This window comes from Chionomys nivalis, chromosome 22 (assembly GCF_950005125.1).
Source record: "Chionomys nivalis chromosome 22, mChiNiv1.1, whole genome shotgun sequence".
In the NCBI taxonomy this organism is placed as follows: domain Eukaryota; kingdom Metazoa; phylum Chordata; class Mammalia; order Rodentia; family Cricetidae; genus Chionomys; species Chionomys nivalis.
Genome location: NC_080107.1, coordinates 6,961,746 through 6,976,727, shown reverse-complemented (window position 1 = coordinate 6,976,727; position 14,982 = coordinate 6,961,746). Strand labels below are relative to the sequence as shown.

The following is a 14,982-nucleotide window of genomic DNA, read 5'->3' as shown; positions in this document are numbered from 1 at the left end:
CTTGAGAACATTTTAAGAATAAAAATATCTATAATTAACGGACTGGTATTAGAATTAGTGGAAACAAATGAGGTCCATTTTGCCCCTGGTTGTCGTAAGAGGACACTTATTGGGCGCCACTTTTTGAATAAGCTTTAAAGAATAACGTCAGTCATGTAAGTACCTTCAGCTGCTGGTGGTTCTGGCTTCTTTGCAACTGGACCCTTCTTCACTGGCACAACTTTCTTTGGCACCTCAGGTACTTTAAAGATATTAGTAGCATTTAATATAAAAGTATAAGATAGTCACGTTAACTCTACAAGTCTGTACAACATCATAACATACAGACAACAGTTAGCAGGTACAGGACAGAATAAAAGACAAGCAAGAAACTCTGATTTTAGATGACACAGAAATTATGTAAACGTTTATTTTAGCACAAGTACCTTTAGGAGGTGGAGCTTCTGGTTTTTTGATGACAGGAAATTTCTTCTCTGGGACAACCTTCTTAGGCTCTTCTGGCACTTGAAGAACAGGAATTTCTTTTAGAAACAGGCGTTTGCAAGTACAAACCAAGTGATAAACACACACACACACACATATATAATGCTTTCTTCCCTCCTCTCTTGCCTTTGTTTTTGTTTGGCCAGCACTGGCAAATTTTACACAAGATGATAGAAGATGGATATTGCCTTATGGTATGTAATACATGTAACAGTCAAGTGACCACACTTTCCTGTCTATGCAGCAGAACCTGACTGATACCTGCTGTAGGTGGAGGTGGAGCTTCAGGTTCCTCCTCTTCTACTACAGGGGCTGGTTCCTCCTCCTCAGCAGCTACTTCTTCAGGTTCTTCATATACTTTAAAGACATTAGTCAATTGTATTTCAGTATGCGATAAAAAATTATAAAGTGCCCAAACACCCAAACCACAGTAATCTCGATTTCTCCCCTTGCTTTGATTTTTTTTTTAAAATATGAAACCATCCCGGTTGCTTGACTTCTGTGTATACTGATCTGGATGCTTGGAAAAGCTCTTGCTTTTTAAGGTCATCCATACTCATAAATGTCCCATCTTATTTCTTGTGTAATTAGAGAAGCTAGGCTGAAGGCAGATCATGGTGACTGTGACCTATGACCTGTATAATCATTGCTGACTGGCAATTTGAAGTCAGAGATAATTTTGATGATGAAAAGCAAGAACAGTAAATGACCAAGGGAGAGAACGTGAGGGGTACAAGAAGATTCAAGAAAAGAAGATAAATAAAGCCTGACTTATAAAGACTCATATGGTAGCTCAATGCGTACCTTCTGTGGTAGGAGACTCCACTCTCTCAGGAACAGGAACGGCTGGTTTTTCTTCAATGACAGCCTTCTTTGGCACCTCTGGCACTTTAAAGATATTAGTTAGTTTTACTTTGGGGTCATGTAGAAGTGTGTGACCTGTTAACTTCACATTTCTCAAACAACCCCAAGACAGACAGAACCCAAGAGCAAAAGGTCAGTACCTGTCCTTGGATCTTCATGTCACATGGAGTAAAAAGAGGGATATTAAGAATTACAAGAGGAGGATTGCAAAACTCTTCAATATTTGTGAACAAAGGCATTCATCTTTTTAAGTTTTTAAAAAAGTGGTGATGTTTGTTAAAGTATTCTGTACACTCTAAATTCCCAGAAACACTTTTATAGGTGCGCATATCAGAAAACTGACAAAGACTTTGACACTGAGTGACTGTGGAGACCAAGACGGAGTACCTTGCTGAAGTCTGGCTACTGACATGTACCTTTGGTTGGTGGGGCTTCTGGCTTTTTGGGAACAGCCACTTTCTTTTCTGCGACAACTTCTTTGGGAACTTCTGGCACTTTAAAGATATTAGTATTTTAACACATGACCAATTGGCACGGACCCACCCAGCACACTCACACAGGACAAAACACTGTTTAAGAACCGGAGACCATTCCCGCCTCCATCCAATAATCCACCTCCACATGTACCTTTTGCAGGGGGCGCTTCTGGCTTTTTGGGAACCACAGGAGGCATTTTCTTTTCAGGAACAGCTTCCTTGGGCACCTCAGGCACTTTAAAAGATATTAGTAGGTTTTAACTTGTAGTTCCAGCCACGTGGCATCAGTAAGAACAGTAGTGGAACATGACATTTCAGAGTCAAAAGACTGTAGGAAGTTAACAGCAGCGAAAATACCTTTCGCTGCTGGTGGTTCAGGTTTCTTGGCAATAGCAGGGGCCACTTTCTTCTCAGGAACAGGCTTCTTAGGTGGCACTGTCACTACAGATAGGAGAGTTTATGCCTTAGAAGCAGCAAAGACAAATGAAAGAAAAATAGCCCAACCAGCCCACACTGTGAGGACCAGCGAACCAGATAACGAGGGTAAAGGCAGATAGAGGCACTCCAGTTGACTTGCCAAGTACCTTTTGGAGGTGGAGCAGGCACCGGCTCCTCTACAGCCTCCTCTGGAGGTTCTTCTGGGACAATCTCCTCTGTAGGCTCCTCATGCACTTTAAAGACAGTAGCCCCTTTTAGTGACAGACTTGACTGGGTTGTATGACATACTCAACAAAAAAGATTTTCACAAAAGAGACATTTAGTATTTTTTAAAGATAATAGTTTAGTTTAATTATTACCTTCGGGGGGAGGACTTTCCGGTTTAGGGGGAATGGCTTCAGGTATCTTCTTTTGGGGAACAGCTGCCTTTGGCATCTCAGGCACTTCAAAGATATTAGTATTTTCTTGATTAGACAGAGTGGACACATAGAGGACACTATGAAGATCGATGGCATGGAGGTGGCTACCTTTCACAGGTGGGGCTTCAGGCTTTTTAGGAGGGGCCGCTGGCACTTTCTTCTCAGGAACAACTTCCTGGGGTGCCTCTGGCACTTGGAAGAGAGAGTGAAATTATCCTTAGGACCAGTGATGGCCACTAGGATGGATTTTTCAAGAGAGAGGAAGACTTAGATGCTAAGATGCCAAGGTCAAGAGCAAATACCTTTCACAGGTGGGGCTTCTGGCTTTTTAGGAGGGGCCGCTGGCACTTTCTTCTCAGGAACAACTTTCTGGGGTGCCTCTGGCACTTAAAGAGATTAGTAAACACATTTAAGACACGTGACGACACCAGGACAAAATATTTTCAAGCGTAGAAGAGCTTTGTCTTAGGAAGCCTGGGACCAGTGACAAGTACCTTTGGCAGGTGGGGTTTCTGGCTTTTTCGGGGGCACCACAGACACTTTCTTTGCAGGAACAACTTCTTTGGGAGCCTCAGGTACTTCAAAGAGATTAGTGAAAGTTCACTTAGGACTTAGAAGAGCAGGAGGCCGCATATGTTCAAGAGTACAAGAGCTAGGTGTCAGGAATCCCAAAGTTAGTGAGAAATACCTTTGGCGGGTGGGGCTTCTGGCTCTTTAGGGGGCACCAGGGACACTTCCTCTTCAGAGAGGACCTCTTCTTCGGGTGCCTCTGGCACTTAAAAGAGATTAGTGAAACTACATTAGGATGCCTGACAAGCAGGATGGAGAACCAAAGGAGTGAGGCTTTGTGAAACCTCAGGCCAGTGAGAAGTACCTGTGACAGATGGAGCTGCTGGCTTTTTAGGAGGCACCAGGGACACTTTCCTTTCAGGGACAACCTCTTTAGGGGCCTCAGGCACTTCAAAGGGAGTAGCGAGATTATACTTAGGTCTTATGGAGACCAAAGTTCATACTTATTTCTCAAGAGCAACAGAGTTACAGCTTCTGAAACCTTGAATACGTGACAAGTGCCTATGACAGGAGGGGCTTCTGGCTTCCTAGGAGATGTCACTATTTTCTTTTCAGGGACAATTTCTGGCACTTAAATGAGATTAATTGCTCTTCTTTTATATAGGGCAATTAGGTAAACAGACTAGAAATGTTTTCAAGAACAGAAAGCATTCATTCTGAAGAATAAGTAGAGGATTTAAAATGCCTATGATAGGTAGGGCTTCAAATTTTGGGGGTGGGACCATAGGAGCTTTCTTTTTTTTCTTTTCTTTTCAACTGCTTGATGAGCTCCAGGCACTTGAAAGACAGTAGGAGTTATGGATTGAAGTTAGGAACAGGCAAAGAACTAAAGCTTTTCAAGGGTGAATGAATTTATTTCTTCTGAAGAAGATCCGGGTAACAAGTACCTGGGACAGCTGAGACTTCTGGCTTCTTAGGAGGTGCTGTTGGTCTTGTCTTTTCAGGGACAATTTCTTGGACTCTGGGCACTTGAAGATATTAGTAGTTTTATAGTTAGGTTAGTAAAGAATAGCTGTCTAAATTTCAAGAATGGAAGGAAGATTTCTTCCGAAGAAGGTCTTGGTAACAAGTACCTGGGACAGGTGGAACTTCTGGCTTCTTAGGAGATGCGGCTGGTCTTGTCTTTTCAGGGACAATTTCTTGGACTTCAGGCACTTAAAGATATTAGTAGTTTTACACTTAAGTTAATAAGAGCGACGGTCTAAATTTGTTTTCAAGAATGGAAGAGAAATTTCTTCTGAAGACTAGTTTAGCTGACAAGTACCTGGGGCAGGTGGGGCTTCTGGCTCCTTAGGAGGCACTCTTGGTCTTGTCTTTTCAGGGACAATTTCTTGAACTTCAGGCACTTAAAGATATTAGTGGTTTTACACTTAGGTTAGTGAAGACAAGGCCTATATCCGTTTTCAAGCACAGAAGACAGATTTCTTCTAAACAGGTCTGGGAGACAAGTACCTGGGACAGGGGCATCTTCTGGCTTTTTAGGAGGTGCCGCTGGTCTTTTCTTTTCAGGGACGATGTCTTGAATTTCTGGCACTTAAAAGATATTAGTAGTTTTACCACTTAGGTTAGTGACGACAACAGTCTACATTGTTTTTAAGAATGGGAGGGTGACCTCTCTGAAGGCTACTTCAGCTGGCATGTACCTGGGACAGCTGTGGCATCTGCCCTTTTGGGCAGTTCCTCGGGAAGGTTTTCTTCTGGGATAACTTCTGGAGGGGCGTCAGGTGCTTAAACGGCATTAGCAGTTTCAGAAATTATGAATTATGAAGGCATATTTTATAAGAATATGAGGGTTACAAGGTATTTTTTTCTTAGGGTCGAAGAAAGTAAAATACCATTTGTAGGTGGGACCTGAGAGCTTTTGGACACTGCAGGTACAACCTCTTCAGAAACTTTGAAGATGTTAGTAGCTTGTAGTTAGAACTATACAGGTTTACCAGTGATATGTTTATCCAAGTTAACACAACTGGTAGACAAACACCCAAACATACTTTCCCCAGCCCAATACAGGTGCGCAGCAACATGTAAGGACACATACCTTTGGCAGGTGGAACTTCTGGTTTCTTGGGAGGAGCCACTGGAACTTTCTTTTCAGGGGTGACTTCCTTTCTTACTTCAGGCACTTCAAAGATAATTTGTAATTTGAGTTTAGAAAAGGCTAAATCAACTGATGTATGTAGCATATGATCATAGAAGACATAGTTACTAACATTTTAAAATTTACATTACCTTTATATATGAACATATTTATATAATATTGTATATATACACACACACACATATATATATACTTGACATACAAACGTGTATAATACTTTGTTGAAATAGATATTTATCTCCCTCTTAGTGTACTTTTGACTATACCTTCGGGGGGAGGACTTTCCGGTTTAGGGGGAATGGCTTCAGGTATCTTCTTTTGGGGAACAGCTGCCTTTGGCATCTCAGGCACTTCAAAGATATTAGTATTTTCTTGATTAGACAGAGTGGACACATAGTGGACACTATGAAGATCGGTGGCATGGGGGTGGCTACCTTTCACAGGTGGGGCTTCTGGCTTTTTAGGAGGGGCCGCTGGCACTTTCTTCTCAGGAACAACTTCCTGGGGTGCCTCTGGCACTTGGAAGAGAGAGTGAAATTATCCTTAGGACCAGTGATGGCCACTAGGATGGATTTTTCAAGAGAGAGGAAGACTTAGATGCTAAGATGCCAAGGTCAAGAGCAAATACCTTTCACAGGTGGGGCTTCTGGCTTTTTAGGAGGGGCCGCTGGCACTTTCTTCTCAGGAACAACTTTCTGGGGTGCCTCTGGCACTTAAAGAGATTAGTAAACACATTTAAGACACGTGATGACACCAGGACAAAATATTTTCAAGCGTAGAAGAGCTTTGTCTTAGGAAGCCTGGGACCAGTGACAAGTACCTTTGGCAGGTGGGGTTTCTGGCTTTTTCGGGGGCACCACAGACACTTTCTTTGCAGGAACAACTTCTTTGGGAGCCTCAGGTACTTCAAAGAGATTAGTGAAAGTTCACTTAGGACTTAGAAGAGCAGGAGGCCGCATATGTTCAAGAGTACAAGAGCTAGGTGTCAGGAATCCCAAAGTTAGTGAGAAATACCTTTGGCGGGTGGGGCTTCTGGCTCTTTAGGGGGCACCAGGGACACTTCCTCTTCAGAGAGGACCTCTTCTTCGGGTGCCTCTGGCACTTAAAAGAGATTAGTGAAACTACATTAGGATGCCTGACAAGCAGGATGGAGAACCAAAGGAGTGAGGCTTTGTGAAACCTCAGGCCAGTGAGAAGTACCTGTGACAGATGGAGCTGCTGGCTTTTTAGGAGGCACCAGGGACACTTTCCTTTCAGGGACAACCTCTTTAGGGGCCTCAGGCACTTCAAAGAGATCAGGAATATTATGTCTAAGAGTTATGAAGACCAATAGAATGGAATATTTTCAAGAGCAGAAGACAGATCTTAGGAAGCCTCAGGTCAGGGATGAGTACCTGTGGCAGGTGGGGCTTCATGCCTTTTAGGTGGCTCCCCAAGCACTTCCCTTTCAGGGACAACCTCTTTAGCCATCCTAGGAGCTTCTAAGAGATTAGTGTGTTTTACAGGTAGACAGCACAAAGACCAGTAGACACACAGAACAATATTTAAGCCAAATGAACTTTCTTTTTTTCCTCTTGAACCTCATCGGGGCTAACCAGTACTTATAATGGGCGGTACCTTAGGCTTTGAATTTGTGACTTTCATTGGGGGTCACTTCTTTAGAAGATTCGGGTTCTTTGGAGACATGAGTCAATTTACACTGAGTCAAAGCATTCCATACACACAGGAGCTATATACACATGACAGGAGTCCCAAGCCTTCCTGTCTTCCCCCTGGCCCTCCCATGGAAAGAGACTATCAAGCATGTACCTTTGGCAGGTACAACTTCTGGCACTTGGGGAGGTTGCACTTTCTTTAAGGCCACAACTTCTCTGGGCGCGTCAGGCACTTGAAAGATATTAACACTTTGACATTTAGGAACCAAAAGAATCGCCGCAAACAGAAAACACACACAGACAGCTGAAGACATTTCCCGCCCCTTCACACTTCCAGCAGCATCTACCTTCTTCTGGAGGAAGCTCAGGCTTTTTACGAGAAATCCGAAGCGTTTTCTTTTCAACGGTGGCTTCTTCGTAAGTATCCAGCACTTCAAGAAATTAGTGGTTTTGCATTTAGTGTTAATCAAAGTCACCAGGAAGAAGAAAGTATGTTCAAAAACGACTACAGCTAGTTCCTGAGCCTGTGGGCTTGGCAGCTTATACCTGTCACTGAGCGGGCTTCTCTGGGCTTTGAAGGGGCTCCCTTTGCAGCAGCAACTTCAGGAGGGGCTTCAGGTTCTTAAAAGATATTAGCATTTCCCATTTCAGAGTTAAAATGACTCGTGTAAACAGCAGCCACAGTAGTAGTGTGCTGCTTTCTAGAAAGGACTTCTCCCTTCCCTACTTCCCCTCATCTGCCAACAAACTAGTATGCTGGGACTTGTAGGATTCTTGAGAAGAGGGGCTGCATTTCCTCCACACAATCACGGTACACAACAGCCAGGCTTCTGTTGCCTGCATTCAGTCACGGATAGAGAAACTATCCATCTGTACTGAATGTGTGCATCCATTTTGTCTTTGTCAGCATTTCCCAAGCAACACAGAATGAGGCCATTGTCAGACCATTTATGTTCTATTAGGCCATAAGCGATCTGGGGGTGCCCAAAGGGAGTGCCGACATTACTTCGGTTATATGCAGATTTGATCTTGTTTTCTATGAGGAACTCTGAGCAGTCACCAATTTTGACATATGCATGGAATAGGGGTATCCTGGACTTCCTTATGAAAACTGAGACAGGATTTTATTTCTCAGGTGAATGCTTGGAATAGGATTATTGTTTTGGCAAAATGGCCACCAATGCTTTCTAGCTGGAACATACTGGAACTTCTGGTGTCGTAAAGATATTAGTACATTTACATATAGGAGTTAGGAACAGTTAAGAAAAACAAGTTTCAAGAGCTTGTGGGAAGGCACTTTCTTCTTTCATTTACGTTCAGCGGTGACATGTACCTTGGATGACTGGTGTTTCTGGCTCGACAGGAATATCTTCAAAGGTGCTCATCTCGGGAGCCATTTCTTTCATAGCTTCGGGTGCTTTGAAGATATTAGCATTAGAGTCAGAGGTTAGAAGGGTTAGTTAGAAGGGACATTAATCCCATAAAGTGAACCGAAGTGATTGCTGTTGCTATGGGGCAGAGGGGGGGAAGGCTCCTTGGAGGGTCTGAGGAGGTGTGGAGTCCCGAGCAGAGGCACTAAGTCTCGCCCCTTGTTCATTCCTTTCCAGCTTCCTCCCACCTACCCAAAGGTGACTTTGAGGGGACAAGCAAGATTCCAGACAGAAAAAAAAGAGTCAAATTACTTGACTATTTTTTAAAATTATAAAATATCATGTTATATATATAAAATATGAAGAGGTTGTGATCCTGAAAGCCTTTTAAACTTCCTGAATTTTGACTTATCTAAAAATATTTAAAGTGGAAAAACATACATTAAAGTATTAAAGTGGAAATACAAGTCATGGGAGGGGCAAGCAAGTATTCAGGAGAGAATACCAGTATGAACTAGAATTACTTAGCCATGGCTCTAAGATGATGTCACAGGCGAATCAACTTCACATTAAGTCATGACTTTCTATAAGGTCATTTCTATGACATTTAAGTCTTACTTGAAGTCAGTTTTATGTTCTTATGCTTATTTTGGGCATGAGTTTAATATGAAAAACATTTCTGACAACTTATAGCATGCATGGTAATACATACTGGACTTTTAACTCCATGAAAGGTTCAATTACTATCATGTGGTACATGACCAATCAAGAACCTTTGTCACCTGATGTCACTGCTTCCTGCTTCAGAGGGGCATGCGTTAAGCTAGCTCAATCTAGTTGTGGAGTTATATATGCCATACAGCTTTCCTGTTGATTTTTTTTTTTTTTAGCTAGTCTGGCTTTTATTATTACTTTTTAATTAATAGCCATTTTCCATTAAAGAACATATCTTAGGCATATTTGAACATCAAACATTTCATGTTTTCTCTGCAGTTCTTATAGCTAAACTGTAAATTCTTTCCTGTGTGGGAGATTAAGGTTGACTTCTAAAGGGTTGACTGTACACATTCAGTTGGTTAAGCATGATCCTTGAGGATGCATTTCTTTGGTAACCACTGGGCTTTTGAAGAGATTAGTATGTTCACACGATCGTCACAACTACAGCTGAGATAAGCAGCTTGACTTTCTCCTGGCTTGTACCTGCTGGCAGCTGAGGTTTTCTTCTTTTGGCTGCAGGAGCTTGTTTCTCTGGAAGCACATCTTTGATGACTTCAAGGTCTTTAAAGATATTAGTTTTTAAGAAAATATAATTGAGAAAAGGCAAAAACAACGACATGATGCACAAAGAAAACGAGGTATACAACAGACTTCAAAAGTTAGAATTTGTATTTTCTTTTTAACAGTCTAAATTTGTGCATTGTATGTGTGGGTCTTGACTTCACTGGGGCAAGTCATGAATAGTTCCCGGTCTTGAGCATTTTTGAGAGATGCTTTGAAGATATTAGTATTTTAGAGGTTGAGGCAACACACATAAAACACTGGACATTTGACAAACACAAGATGGAAGATTTTCTTGTTTAGAGTGTCATGACGAGAGTTCGTACCTTCAGTTGGGGGAGGTTCAGGAATTTCAAGAACAGCCTCATGTGACTTCAGCGCTGGAAACACTTCTTGAGTTTTGCCAGGCTCTTTAAAGATATTAGTAGGTTTATAATTAGATTTTTTTTAAAAAAAAAAGCAGTGAATTATATAACATGCAGTTCTGGGATCTTAAGGCCAAAGATAACCATCTATCTTTTGAAGCAGTTGAAATACCTTTGCGTGCCACGGTTTCTCTCTTTTTACGAATGGCCACGTATGTTTTCTCTTCTGTAACAACTGTTTGAGGGGGTGCAGGTGCTTAAAAGAGATGAGTACAGTTATGTCATGAACAGGGAAGAAAAACATGTTTCTAAAGAGGGTCACAAGCAAATTCAGGTGGAGTTGGTGGTTCTAGGTACCTTTGGCCACTTTGAGTCTTGCCTTCTGAGGATGCGTCACAAGTTCTTCTTCTATGACTGTTTCCTCAGATGCTTCATAAACTTTAAAGATATTATCAGTGTGTGGGTAACAGTTACAAACACACTAATTAAGAAACACATGACACTGTACACATTCATCACCCAAATTCATAGAGGTCCACAGACACAAACAAGTTAGTCACAAGCATGAGTTGAGTAGGAATGAGCCTCATTCCCAGCTTTAGGATGAAGGATGCTCAGAATTTCTTCATGATTCTGATAACAAAATGGAGGATTTTATCAGACAGAGACTGATTTTTTTTTTCATTTTACCTCAGGAAAGCTATTGGCCGTATTATATTAGTGTTGTTTTTGATTCATGTGTGCATTCACAATAGGGGTGATGTTGAGTTGAATATGGAAGATCCACTATCTGTATTCAACCTCCTGGAATCACGTGGAATCATCTTTCCATTTCTAGGTACATACTTGTTTACATTCTAAGATCACTTTTAATTTATGGCTTCCTAGTATAATAGAAATATGAGAACAATTAGGGATTACAAGTCATAAAGAAGAGAGACGAGGCTACAGCTGAGTGAGGGAATACTGGAGGGAATGAAAGTGAGGAAATACACAGGGAAAAGCTTCTGAAAAGAGTACCTGATTTCTCCAACCTCTAGACAGGAACGCTGTCTGATAACAATGGCCAGTTTTAAGGACAGAACCAGGAGGAGGAAGTGATCATATACATTAATCCCAAACTACTGTAAGATGAGTATTTATCAGGAGTTCCCAGACTGAACATAAAAAGGAAGCCTACATTGACTGTTTATCATCCAGAAGACTGAGTCTGCTCAGAACAGGTCACAGTTTAGGGTCTCTTGTTATTTAAATTATTTAGGAAAGAAAAGCCTCGCTAAATTTCTTAGGGCTTGATTGGTCTTCTAAATTTGTGCTATTTGAGCAGCCTGGTCCAAACCCTACTTATAACCATGAAGAGCACGACAATGACACTGGGCTATTTTGATTTTGCAAAATTCAATGACATTATTATTTGGAGTTAAAGTAAGATACCTCATGGTCTGAGAAATAAGATGAAGGGATGTTTGTACACAGAACAGATTAGGAAATTTCACAGGACAATGACATTTCTAAGGTTGAATAATGCTAGAAGTACAGAATAGCTTAGTTTTTAAATTGATGAAGAAACATAACTTGTCTCAGGCTAATGGACATTTAGATGAGTTGATTTTAGTCAACACTTTTAGCATGCATGGTTTTTATAGGATGTTAGGAGATTTGCATTTTAATGCTGTGTAGACAGACACAGTGGATTCAGAACACAGATGAGACAAAAGACATCCACCAGTGTGTCTGCACTCACTGTATATCTCCGTGTCTTCAGGAAGAACAACTGGTAATTTTTCTTCTTGAATAATTTTCTTAGGCACCTCAGGAACTTTAAAGATATTAGTGTGCACATTACTATTACTAACATATATAGGATATTAAGACTATAAAAATTTAAACCACAAAGATTTGATGGAACACTTGTTCACTCAACACCATATAAACACAACCACAGAGTCATTTCACACTGGGGTTAGCATCCGTGTGTACCTTTAGGTGGCGGAACTTCAGGCTTTTTCGGAACGGCTTCGTGGACCTTTTCTTCAGGAGTGATTTTCTTAGGTACTTCAGGTGCTTTAAAGATATTTACTTGTCTTATTTTCAAGATTGTCAAAATTATGTATAAAATATCAAGAGTAAAGGGGAGGGAGCTATCAAGTGGAATGTGCAAATGTTTAAGTTCACGTGTGCGCTCTGTGTCTCCCAACTGCTTTATTGGCTATTCATATGAGAGACATCTCATTCTTGGGGGTCAGTAGTACTTTCTGTTGTTACTTAGAACTTAATTCTCATGCCATGAGGCAGAGATTCCAATGTCAATTCCATAGGGAAGAAAAGCTGAGGGACCAATGTTGTTTAATTACTGAATAATAAGAGAGTCAAAATAAGAAAGACCTTTAGGCTTTTGATGTCTTTCCCTAGAGGAGAGTCAAAACAGGGAAGATTATAGGATGGAATATAAATTGCAATTTCTGTCATTCGCAGCCATCTTGTGGTCCTGGGGGAAGAGTGGTCTTTCTCTCCCGTGTGGAAAGGGAAGCATAGGGATTTACCGCTGGTGGGAACTAGCAGAGGTAGGTACCTTTAGGTGGTGGAGCCTTGGGTTCTTCAGGAACACGGACTTTTTCTTCAGCCACCACTTTCTTGGTCACCTCAGGCACTTTAAAGACAGCAGGGATAATTTCCTTTACTTTTAAACACTCAAAGATATCTTAGCAGGCAGAATATAAGAGATACGTAATGAAAACAGGACAGGGTCACATTATCAAATAGAGACATGGTTTAGCACACACAAGACGGCACTTGCAGAGGCGACTTTGGACAACAAGCATAACCATACAAGTACGTGGAACTCCCCAAGTTAGATCCACAAAAACTTGACATAAACGACAGACAGCACACCGGCATCTGCTGCTGTTCTGCTCGTTTTGGTGATAATGGCAGCTTTCTCTTCAGAGATGACTTTCTTACATCCTCATTGACTTTCAAGATATAACCTCAAATTATGCATTGTAGCAAAGAGGCAGAAAACAAACAAAGGAGGGGCACTGCCACATATTTACGATATAGCTAGCAGCTCAAAACTTTAATAGTAAATAGGGAAATGGAGGTCTACCAATAAGCATATCGGCGAGCATACAATCAACAGCACTGAAGGATGCCCAAGTTTATACTTCGGTCAGTAGGTGTTTGGGTTTTGCTGTTTTAGGGAAACAACAATGGTATCTATGTTTGCAGACCTATTTAAAGATAATTATTTTGACATTCACCTAACACAAAACACAGAAGAAAATCACCACGCGGAGCACAAACTTGTAAAGCACCCAAAGAGCAACCGGACACAGTTATGTCAGTATTGCTGAGCCGTGAAATACCTTTAGCTGGTGGCTCTTTGCGAGGAACAACTTTAAAGGGTGGTTTTTTTGGAGGGATGACTTTCTCAGACACCTCAGGTCCTTCAAAGATATTAGTGTTTTGGTTTAGAATAGACCCATAAAATACTATGAATCACTACCTATATTAATATTGTACAATGAGTGTTTATAAAAGTTTGTAGTTTTTGAATTTATACTATTCCTGCTTAAATCAAATTGTGATTGTATTATTTATACAATACATTGCTATATAAAACATACATATTCCATTATATTATACAAACATTTATTTAGGCATGGTCTGGTGATGTGGTATTCCCCTCTGTATGATGTAAATATGTTTTATTACCATTAGTTATAAAGAAGCTGCTTTGGCCTATGGCAGAGCAGAATAGAGCTAGGCGGGAAAACTGATGCAGGCAGAATGAAGGCAGAGTCAGGGAGATGTCATGAACCTTACTGGTATACCACAGCCTTGTGGTGATACACAAATGAATATAAATGGGTTAATTTAAGATGCAAGAGTTATCTAGGAATATGCCTAAGCCATTGGTTAAACAGTGTTGTAATTAATATAGTTTCTGTGTGATTATTTGGGTCTGGGTGGCTGGAGAACAGAAGGGTAGTCTCCATTTACAGTCTGGAGTGGTGCTGTAGACTATGTATGGACACTTTATTTTGTCCTTAGAATTTACTAGAATTTGGGCACCATAACCAATGCTTCACTTAGTTCATTATTTCTCCAATGAAGATAATCATAAAATTGCAAAAGCTTTTAATAAGTAATTATTAGATAGGGCACAGGTAACTCAATGGTGAACAAGGCAATGGTTGCTTTGATGAGAACATAAACTATTCAATGAACCGAGAAGTGTGTCTCTGAATGGGGGATACCTGTTGGTGTGTACCTGTGGTACCTGTTGGTACCTGTGGTAATCATATAATGCTTGCTGGACTATGAAAGAATCCACATATTCATATAGTGATATATGCATCATGGAACTATGTCAGTATCATACATAATTCTCATGTCTGTGAAAATTAACCACTCTGTGTTTAGTCTCTAAACCTTATCAATTTCTGAATTAAACAGCTTAAACTCATGCTTAAAGTATTTTGTGGGGCTAATGGTCTGAACTGAACATGCAAAGTACTTTGAAAATAAAATAGATAAGAGAAAGACAGAACAATGTGCATTATCTACAGAGTCCCTATACCTTTTTTAGGTGGAATTTTGGGTTTTTCATATACTTCCACTTCTTCAGCCTCTAAAAACTCAATGACCCTGTGGACTTCTTCAACTTTGTGTTCCTCTTGGATCCTGTGCTCTTCCACCCTGATGAATTCCTCCACCTCATGGAACTCCTCCTCTTCGAAGTATTCCTTGACCTCATGGAATTCTTCTTCTTCAGAAACCTCTTCCACTTTTGCTTCCACAAGTTCTAGCTCTATTCTTTCTTGAACTATTTCCTCTTGCTTGTAGGCAACTGATATTTTTTCTTCAAAAACAGCTCTCCCTGAAAGAGCATCGACTTTAAGAGACTGATTTTTTGAATCATAAGATGAAACAGATGTCAATTCAAAGTGTAAGAAAAATACCT

At 40.8% G+C, this 14,982-nt stretch overlaps 1 protein-coding gene across 1 annotated transcript in view; it reads right to left on the bottom strand.

Moving 5' to 3' along the window:
* Ttn (titin) overlaps positions 1-14,982 on the bottom strand; it is a 270,030-nt gene that overhangs the window by 124,012 nt on the left and 131,036 nt on the right. The window contains exons 151-166 of the mRNA XM_057755570.1: positions 14,599-14,898; positions 13,382-13,462; positions 12,589-12,666; positions 5,977-6,060; positions 5,783-5,866; positions 5,615-5,698; positions 2,983-3,066; positions 2,789-2,872; positions 2,621-2,704; positions 2,408-2,494; positions 2,181-2,264; positions 1,975-2,058; positions 1,764-1,841; positions 1,288-1,371; positions 745-840; positions 426-503 (exon numbers count right to left, since the gene is read on the bottom strand). Coding sequence (XP_057611553.1) covers positions 426-503; positions 745-840; positions 1,288-1,371; positions 1,764-1,841; positions 1,975-2,058; positions 2,181-2,264; positions 2,408-2,494; positions 2,621-2,704; positions 2,789-2,872; positions 2,983-3,066; positions 5,615-5,698; positions 5,783-5,866; positions 5,977-6,060; positions 12,589-12,666; positions 13,382-13,462; positions 14,599-14,898 — 1,554 coding nt within the window. The remainder of the gene's footprint in view (positions 1-425; positions 504-744; positions 841-1,287; positions 1,372-1,763; positions 1,842-1,974; positions 2,059-2,180; positions 2,265-2,407; positions 2,495-2,620; positions 2,705-2,788; positions 2,873-2,982; positions 3,067-5,614; positions 5,699-5,782; positions 5,867-5,976; positions 6,061-12,588; positions 12,667-13,381; positions 13,463-14,598; positions 14,899-14,982) is intronic.